The sequence below is a fragment of the Ziziphus jujuba genome, chromosome 11, assembly GCF_031755915.1.
Source record: "Ziziphus jujuba cultivar Dongzao chromosome 11, ASM3175591v1".
Classification (NCBI taxonomy): Eukaryota; Viridiplantae; Streptophyta; class Magnoliopsida; order Rosales; family Rhamnaceae; genus Ziziphus; species Ziziphus jujuba.
This window is the reverse complement of record NC_083389.1, coordinates 13,579,663-13,589,453: the sequence shown is the minus strand read 5'-3', so window position 1 is coordinate 13,589,453 and position 9,791 is coordinate 13,579,663. Positions and strand designations below refer to the sequence as shown.

The 9,791-nt window shown below is 34.4% G+C and overlaps 1 protein-coding gene across 1 annotated transcript; it reads left to right on the top strand.

The window, feature by feature from the left end:
- Positions 1-3,996: 3,996 nt before the first annotated feature.
- Positions 3,997-7,317, top strand: LOC107428704 (MDIS1-interacting receptor like kinase 2-like). Its single transcript, XM_048465711.2, has 2 exons — positions 3,997-6,709; positions 6,935-7,317. The coding sequence occupies exons 1-2, from the start codon at positions 3,997-3,999 to the stop codon at positions 7,315-7,317; spliced, it is 3,096 nt and encodes a 1,031-aa protein (XP_048321668.1).
- Positions 7,318-9,791: the final 2,474 nt, after the last annotated feature.

Sequence of the window (9,791 nt, the reverse complement as noted above, 5' to 3'; positions counted from 1 at the left end):
ATTTTACTAACCTTTATGCGCATGACCTTCCAAACTATTCTTTGGTGACAGAACTGTATGTGGGCGCACCTGATCACAAAAGAAACAAGAAGGTTAATCTGAAAAATACTCTGAAACTCACAGTTTCTGTTTTTCTCTCAAGGTGTTTTTTAATTCTCTACTGAGATTCTCAATCTCTAGAAAATAATAAGTAAAAAACTCTATCTGGAGGTTAGTAAGCAGTATATTTATAGACTGCTAACCTTAATCCTTATAAGGTTTCATAACTCCTTAGGACTAATTAATGGGCTCCTTCTTGTAACTTAATAATCAATTAAATGGGCTTTGTCATTTAATGAGCTAGTTTGGGGATCCCACGGTCCATTATTAATCAAGACTCCTGATCATGGATTAGCTTGCTCCAAGAGCATAAATCCAACACCAAGGTGTTCTAACTCAGTTCACGAACAAGAAGAACCCAAAGGGACCCAAACCTAAGCTAAAGATCAAATCTAAGCCCTTGCCAAATTAAGAACCACAATCAATCTCATTCAAAAATCATCCTTTAATACTAATTTAATCAGAAGTCTTTGCTAAAAAACTTTGTCATAGCACTATGGTGCCAAACTTACTAGAAAAAATCAACAAACAACGACTACTAATGCAAGGTATATGGAAAAACCATTGCCACATATCCAAAGCTACCGTCTTAATGCTCCATTTCAGTTCAAAACTTCTTCCCCTTAAGCTTTTATGTTTTCGTACAAAAAGAACAACTAAAAACATAAAATGCTCATTAAACTTACAAAATATCCAGTAATAAGCATAAGATTAAAGGATTGAAAATCCATTTATCATCTGTTTTATATAAACTAAACAAAAATTCAATATGAGTGAAGTCGTTTGGTATATTTAATATGAATTTCTTGAAGCCATATGGGTTATGTGTACTGAAGAAGACAATATGATCTGGTTTATATGAATCGAATAAAAATTCAATAATAGGTGACATCATTTGGTATACCTAGCTTGAATATTTTGAAGTCGTTTGAGTCATATAACCCATATATTTCTTTTTTTGCAAAATGTGGACCACCTCATAATACCTAACTTTGGTTTTAGGTGTCAAGGCCATCGGGAATTAGCTAAGGAAGAGGAGGAACCTTCATTTTTTCTATCTGTAGCAATTGGAATGAGTGCGGCTAAAGAAAGTCGTTTGAGGGGCGTATCGATTTCGATAAAAAGAATTAGAACATTAGAATTGGAGGATTATGATTGTATTGTATGATAATTTAACTTATTTGTTGTAAAGGTAAATTAAAGTATATTGTATTTTATTAGTCTAGAAAGTAACAATTGAATTAAATATGAATGTGTGTAGAATATAGTATAGCTATTAATTTTTGTAATGCAAATATAACGACCCTTAATTTTAATATTATTTTACCCAAAATGATTCTGGTCATAACAATAAAGTTTTCATCAGGACAAAAAAAAAAAAAAAAAAAAAAAAAAAAAAAAGGGAAGAAACAGCCAACTCACCCCCACCTCCACCCACCCTGGCCTCCCCTATCCCGGGATAATTAATTAAAAAAAAAAAATGGGCATCTTTTCCCGATCTCCAAACAATTTGTTTTCTTTCGGTCGTCTTCATAATTATGGCCACATCATTATTACCATTCTGTTATATATATTGCTTCCTTGCTCGTCTAGTGCTGAAATTCAATATCCTAGAGAAGCTGCAGCCTTCACAATTCAACATCTTATTCTCTTTTTGTTGCATGGAAGCTTTAGTCAAACTCTTCACAGGAGGCGCAATAACAACTAGCCCTTTAGAATGGGTTGGCATCACTTGTAATGAAGTATGGTTCAAAAGAATTACGCAAAGAGAAAGACACAACTAACAAAGAGATTCAAAGTAAAAAGAACTCTGAATTTTCTTTCTGCAAAATTCTCAAATGAATCTTGTGTTTATTATCTTTTGTAACTGTTGTAAAAGACTTTTGATGAGTCAGCAATTAAAGTCACGGCTTCACTTAATGAGCTGCTATAACCCAACAAGTGAGACAACACAGATTTGTTCACTGCAGGTCTGCATGACAAACAGACGAGTGATGTTGGTCCAATAGTATGCCCCTATACCCACATTTTTGAGATCATAGGTTGAGTCATGCCCCCTTCGATTTTAGATTATAAAATTATTGTTATCAGCCCAGTTCTTTGGATCACAAAAACAATATATATGTAATATGTAGGTTTGGATATGCAACTCCAGGTCAGCTTTCCATCAAAGTGACTTTCATGGTCGTTTCTTTTTCTTTTTCTTTTTATTGTTATTGTTGTTTTGGTTGGCCAAGAAAAGCGGCAACTCAAAACGTGTCTTTTGGTACTTTTAAGTAGCCAGGAAGCTTCATGTTTTGTTTATTTCAATTTAAAAAATAAATGACATAAACGGTGAGTACTTCCATATTAACAAATAAAGTATTAGTAGCTCAGACAAATGCACTGTAGCTCCATTGCCCTGCCAGTTAAAAGTAAAATAATGGAGAGATTCCTTCTTAGCAATTGGCAAATTCCAATCTCATCACTGCAAAATATTTAAGTCAAGGCATTCTTCCTTGAAGAGCTTGCTTAAGCAATGGAAGTGAACAAGAAGAGTGACATGCTCGGCTTTGGAGTTGTAACATTGAAAGTGATCATGGGAAAGCATCCAAGAGATCTCATGTTAGTCTCTATTAAGGATATTGGACGAAGGAAGTCTCTTACCCTCCAAGATAGCCAATTAGCAGACCAAGTGATCTGCATTGCAGGGATTGCATTTGCATGTCTGCATCCAAGTCCCACAGTACTCATGGCCAACTAAAAAGCAAGTAACTCAGAAGCTAATCAACCTCACTGGCATCATTTTCAGAGCCTCTTCATCTTATTACATTCCGTAAATCATGAACATTTGCAATTTCTATCAATCGGTCACACACTTGTCTAGTTCTTCTTTTACTTTTTTACCTGTTTTAGACCGAGGATACCAAATTCTTAAATGAACTAACCAATTACCATACTCAATAACCAAATTATTATTAGAAAGCCAGATAATAAAGGCAGTCCTAAGGAATTGTCTGATATTGAAGCAAGAGACATTCACCAAATTAGGTTGTTTAAACATACTTTGCTGAGCATTCTTTCTGATACAGAAATAGTTAAATAATATTGGCTGGTTTGGCAAGCTATCAACAAAAAGACATTATTTAAATATGATTGACTTTAAAAGTCTAGTGCGACCATTAAACACCATTAGACTGCAAAAATAATGCGAAATTCCCTCGGATAACTTTAAAATCATTTACTTGACCAACTAATTAGAAACTTCAGCATACCATTAATTAACAGTCAAAATTATTTAGCTGCTTTACAACTAAGGTAGTCACAGACACCCTCTTATCTTTTCCTGTTAAAGAATGACTCATAGAAAAAAGTTGAATTCTTTTCCTTCTCTCTGTTTCAATTAAATATATATAACATTTGATTAGTCTTTTTATATTAATAACATTATACTCTTTAAGGTAGCTAACACTTTATAGAAATATTTTCTTTCCCCATGTATATCTGCACTTGTTTAGGCAACATACATTAATCACAAAACCATATATCATAATTTTGCTGTAGTTGTAAAAGAAGTGTTTCTAATTGATCTATAAAGTTCCAATTTCTCATATTAAAAAATAGAGTAAAATAATCGTTTCTATCTTTTCAGTTATCAAATGGGGTTATGAATATAATATTTAATGAAGAATAATGTTGGCATGGGCTATCCAACAGATTAATTTGTTGGAACCACACTATACTCTGCAGACCACCAGCTTTTAATATATATACTTTTTTTAAATTCTGTTTTGGAGCATGAGGACCATTATACCTTAAAACTATATAATAAAGTCTTGAAAGAACCCACAGTTGAGGAACTAATTTGCAAACATTAGTCTTCCCCAACATTTTTTTCCCATCCATCATTCACTGAAAATGGAACCATTACTCAAGATATTAATCACCAAGAAGATTGGAAGGTTAGTGTTATTCACTTCTGTTGTCATCATCATCATCATCATTTTTCTGGCTCCTTCTTCCTCTTCAGAAGCAATTGCACAAGAAGGAAAGGAAATGGAGGCCCTTCTCAAATGGAAGGACAGCCTTGATAGTCCAACGGATTCTGCTCTTCTACACTCATGGAGTCCTCTACCTCCTCACAACCCCTCCACGTCATCATCAACAAATTCATCTTACAACTTCAAAATTGGAGATGGCAGCCCCTGCAAATGGTTTGGAATCACTTGTAACAAGGCAGGAAGTGTTGTTGGTGTAAACATTACAAGCAGTCATCTTCAAGGTACGCTTCATAACTTCAGCTTCTCATCATTTCCCTACTTACGCACCCTTGTTCTATATAACAACAGCCTTTATGGAAGTATCCCATCCCATATTAGTGAGCTTTCTAGGCTCACCTACCTTGACTTGGGTCAAAATCATCTATCCGGATATATTCCATCTGGAATACGCCTATTAACAAGTTTAGAATACCTTTTTCTGGATGGCAATGAAATTTCCGGATCCATCCCTCAAGAAGTAGGACAGCTTAAATCTCTCGTTAAGCTTTTTTTGAGAAAAAACCATCTGACTGGTTCAATCCCTGTATCCATTGGAAACCTGACCATGTTAAAAGTACTAGACCTTGGAGGGAACAATATTTCTGGATGTATCCCACAAGAAATAGGACAACTTAAATCTCTCGTTCAACTTTGTTTGTATGAAACCCAAGTGACCGGTTCAATCCCTGTATCTATTGGAAACTTGAGCATGTTAACATTGCTAGACCTGAGCCAAAACCATATAAATGGATACATCCCTCAAGAAGTAGGACAACTTGAATCTCTTCTTACTCTCTCCTTTGATGACAACTATCTTGTTGGATCAATCCCTGCATCCATTGGGAAGCTCAAAAACCTTACATTCTTAGGTTTAGCGGACAACTACCTGAATGGCTCCATTCCTCAAGGCTTATTGAACAATCTTACCGAGCTGAAGACGCTGCAATTTGACAGCAACAACTTGTCTGGATTCCTTCCTGAAAATATTTGTCTCGGTGGAAAACTTACACGGTTTGTAGCAGCCCGTAACAATTTTAGAGGTTCCATTCCAAGAACCTTGAGAAATTGCAGTACTTTGGCCGCAGTTTCACTTGAATGTAATTTACTAACAGGAAATATATCAGAAGAGTTCTGGATATGCCCAAACTTAAGTCATATAGACTTAAGCAACAACATGCTTGTGGGAAAGCTTACCGGAAACTGGGGACAATGTCATAAACTCACTTTGTTGAACCTCTCTAACAATAAAATTTCAGGTGAGCTACATCCTGGACTTGGGAAAGCTACTGAGTTGCGTGTACTTGACCTCTCTTCCAATCTTCTCGAAGGGAAAATTCCAAACGAGCTGGGACGTCTAAAATTCTTATTCAAGCTCAGCTTGAACAACAATACAATTTCTGGGCAAGTTCCTGCAGAAATTGGATTGTTGTCAAATCTTGAGATCCTTGAACTTGCATCCAACAAACTAAATGGATCGATCCCCGTTCATTTGGGACAGTGCTCAAAACTGAGGCACTTGAACTTGAGAATGAACAGACTAAGTGGGAATGTTCCATTCCAGATTGGGCGTTTGGAATCTCTCCTAACTCTGGATGTAAGTCACAATTTTCTTGCAGGAGGCTTGCCTGAGGAGCTGCATAATTTGCAAATGTTAGTAACATTTAACCTCTCTCACAATATGCTCTCTGGCTCAATACCATCCAAGTTCAAAGAAATGGAAAGCTTGTCATCTATTGATGTATCCTCCAATCAATTATATGGACCTCTACCAGACATCAAAGCCTTCACCGAGGCCCCAGCAGCAGCACTGCAAAATAATAAAGGCTTGTGCGGCAACAACACTAGTTTGAAGCCATGTCCTGTTGGCGGAAAGAAAAACATCATTCCTGTTGTAATTTCAGTTATAGTGTCTACTATAATTGTTTTGTTAATCATTGCTGGGATACTTTTTAGTCGCCAAAAAGGAGAGAAGATTGTGGATGAACAACCAAAGGAAATAAAAACTGAAATTTTCTTTGCAGCATGGAATCATGATGGGAAAAGGGTTCATGAAGAAATAGTTGAAGCCACAGAGAACTTTGACCCCAAATATTGCATTGGGGTTGGAGGGAATGGAAGTGTTTATAAAACACTGTTGTCAACCGGTCAAGTTGTTGCAGTGAAAAAGTTCCATGAAAATGGTGGCCGGGCCAGTAAGGAAGCTTTTGATAGTGAGACTAGCATGTTGACAAAAGTACGCCACAGAAATATCATTAAGCTTTTTGGATTTTGTTCGCATACTAGATACTCGTTTTTGGTGTATGAGTTCATGGAAAGGGGAAGCTTATTTCAGATACTAAGAGATAATGTAAAGGCGAAGGAATTGGAGTGGACTACAAGAGTGAATATTGTCAAAGGTTTAGCCAATGCCATCTCCTATTTGCACCACGGGTGTTGTCCTGCTATAGTTCATAGAGACATATCAAGCAAGAATGTTCTGTTGGATGCAGAATATGAAGCTTGTATTTCTGACTTTGGTTCAGCTATAAATTTGCATCCCGGCTCATCAAATTGGACTTCATTTGCAGGAACTTTTGGATACTCAGCTCCAGGTAAGTTTCCAACAACTTGGCTTTCAATGGTGATCCACAATGCATCTTTTGTTACGCTGTTGCAACCAGAATGCTTCTTTTGTTACTCAGTCGCAACCACGCTAGCTCATATTGTCTCCATTCCATTTATAACATTTTAATTACAGAAATGATATATCTTTAAAAAAAAAGAAAAAAAAAAAAAAAAGCAAAAGATTACTAACTTGAACCTATATTTATCTGCAGAGCTTTCTTATACAATGGAAGTAAATGAAAAAAGTGATGTGTACAGCTTCGGAATTGTGACATTGGAAGTGATTATGGGAAAGCATCCAGGAGATCTCATCTCGTCTCTATCAACATCACCATTAGCAGTCGCTGATCAGATTCTACTTAAAGATGTATTAGATGAACGTACCTCACCTCCATGGAAGCATTTAGAAGACCAGGTTGTCTGCATTGCAGAGATAGCATTTTCATGCCTGCATCAAATTCCACAGCTTCGGCCAACCATGAAGCAAGTTTCTCAGAAGCTATCAATTTTATTACCATTACCATCACCATCACCAGAGCCCTTTCATGCAATTACATTAGAGAAACTGTTTGATCCCGAAACTCTGATATACTGAAGAATTTCAATTCTTCAGGGTTTTTTTTTTTTTATTTTTTTTATTATTTTTTTTTTTTTCCCTCTTCCTTGTCGTTGCTTTATGAGTTAAGGTATTGTTTTTCTGTTTCTAATATAGATTTTCGCAGTCCGGATAAAACACACAAATCCAAATATATTTCTAATCAAAATGTTGCTATAAGGGCTGATAAAAGAAGGTTATATATTTATAAATAGTCTCCAATCCTCATCAAGCGGTTCACTGAAAATCCTCAAAACTACCAATGTTAATATCTCGCATAATACATGCTCACGACCATAATCCTCAAAGCTGTATCTGATTTATATGACACATTTTAATTGACAAGTTATACATTTTATATGACACATTTTAATTGACAAGTTATACATTTTTCTCTATCTATAGCTGCGATTATTGTAAGAGAGAAAAGCTTAAAAACTTGCAGATCAAGTCATTAGCATGAAAAAGTAAAAGCCGAGATTATATAAAGAAAGTGAAATATTTGCATACAATTCTTAACTAGAGAATTAGACAAAATAATGTAAAAGATATTGATCCATACTGGAATGCAAAAGCAAGTTCGTCTCGAGAATTTGGCCGGAGTCACAGCCATTACCATATGCCAGTATTCTTGGATGCATCCGACATTTGGATCAACTAATATCTCATAAAAAAATTTTCTTGACTTGTCCTCAATTACAACAATGGGTTTCTTCTCATTATAAGTTCTATATGAAGAATGAAAATCACCAAGGAAAAAAAAAAAAACCTCAACGGTGAAAAACAAAATATAGCTTAAGTATTAATCATAGCAGTTGTCCTTAATTACCTGAACAATTTGTGAATACAATGAACTGGCTTTATGAAATTGTTTGACTAAGCTTCAACACCTCTTTTAGCAACTCGCTGGTAGAAGCTTTTAGTTCATCGGGCACAACCAGCTGTGAAGGCACAGCATCAAAAGCACACAAAGTGATTTCATTCACAGCATCTGTCAAATTCAATTCTTGATGTTTGGCCCTCCAAACATTCTGATTCACACACTTGCACAAATGTTTTAGCACACGTTTACTACAAATCTGATGACAAATGCAGAGAAACCAGGATTTTTATGGTATTCAAATAGAGCACCTAAGTCAAATCAAAGTTCATGGGACTTGGAAGGGAAGAAAAACTGGAAGATTTGCTTACAGTGTTCTCTTGAATTTCAAAAAAACTACGCAATCTTTTTGTCATCATCGGAATCAGCTTTTTTCGAACTCCTCAATTCCACCTTTAATTCCTTCAAACCCCTATTCACCTGGATGTTTTCTTCCTCAATTTCGGTTTCGTTGTGTTCTTATTTTGGGCATTGCTGTACTGCCCCTTTGAACAGAACATCCAGGGGCTTTCTGGGTTTGCTATGGCGTCTTAAAGATTGAGGCGACACGGATAGGGTTCTCGGGAAGAGAGAGACAGAAAGAGGAGCCTTTGAACAGAGCAGACATGGGTGGGATGGAATGGGTTTTGCTGAATCATTGATTGGGTTCGTGGGGTATTGGGGATTGAGAGTTTCGTTAATGGGGGCTCAGAGAAGTGGCGGCGCGGTTGAAGAAGAAGAAGGAGGCACGGTGATTGCAGCAGTGAAAGGCAAGCAAGCTCGCATTTTGGGAGGTCTTTGGTTTTAACGAGAAAATGAGGGAAAAAGGGTTAAAAAAAAAAAAAATATATATATATATATATATATATCGGTTAAATAACAGATTAATTCGCTGCTGTTTTATTTTATTTTAGGAATTTGTATAACTCTTTTCGGGGAAAAAATAATAATCCATTGAAATATTAGTGATTAATTTACTTAATCTTTGATTACAATTTTCAAATGAATAAAATTTATCACGATGAATTCTTTACATTCTAACATGCATTTTTTACTGACTTGACTTAATTAGATAAGTCACTAAGCAGGCTTGACACAAAATTTTAAATATTTGAGATTTCAGTATAAATTATTTAAAATTTTTGATTTTTTAAAAAATTAAAAATAAATTTAGATTTTAAATTAAAATTGATACAATTTTTATAATATCTATTAAAATTTTTAAAATTTCAAATTTTTTAAAATTTTATTGAAATTTTCATAAAAATTTCTATCAAAATATCTGTAACATATATTTAATAATTTAGTTTAAAAATCCATAACATATATTAAAATTTTGAAAATTTTCATATAAATTTTTTAAATTTTTGTAAAAATTTTGAAAATATATAAAAAAAATTATGAAAAAATTAATAAATATTATTGGTATTTAATAAATTATTTTATCAAATAAAATTTGGTGATAATTTTTTTAATATCTTTTAAATATTTAATAATATAAATAAAATAAATTAAATTAAATTAAATAACCTTGATGGATTCTATTTATTGATAAAATATATGTATATTTACTATACATTTTATATAAGATAGACTTATACATTTCTTTGTAGAA

Bases quoted from the DNA above. Each gene is read 5' to 3' on its own strand.
- LOC107428704 (XM_048465711.2), top strand. From the start codon at position 3,997: ATGGAACCATTACTCAAGATATTAATCACCAAGAAGATTGGAAGGTTA. The intron at 6,710-6,934 runs GTAAGTTTCCAA...ATTTATCTGCAG, and splicing joins TTTTGGATACTCAGCTCCAG to AGCTTTCTTATACAATGGAA.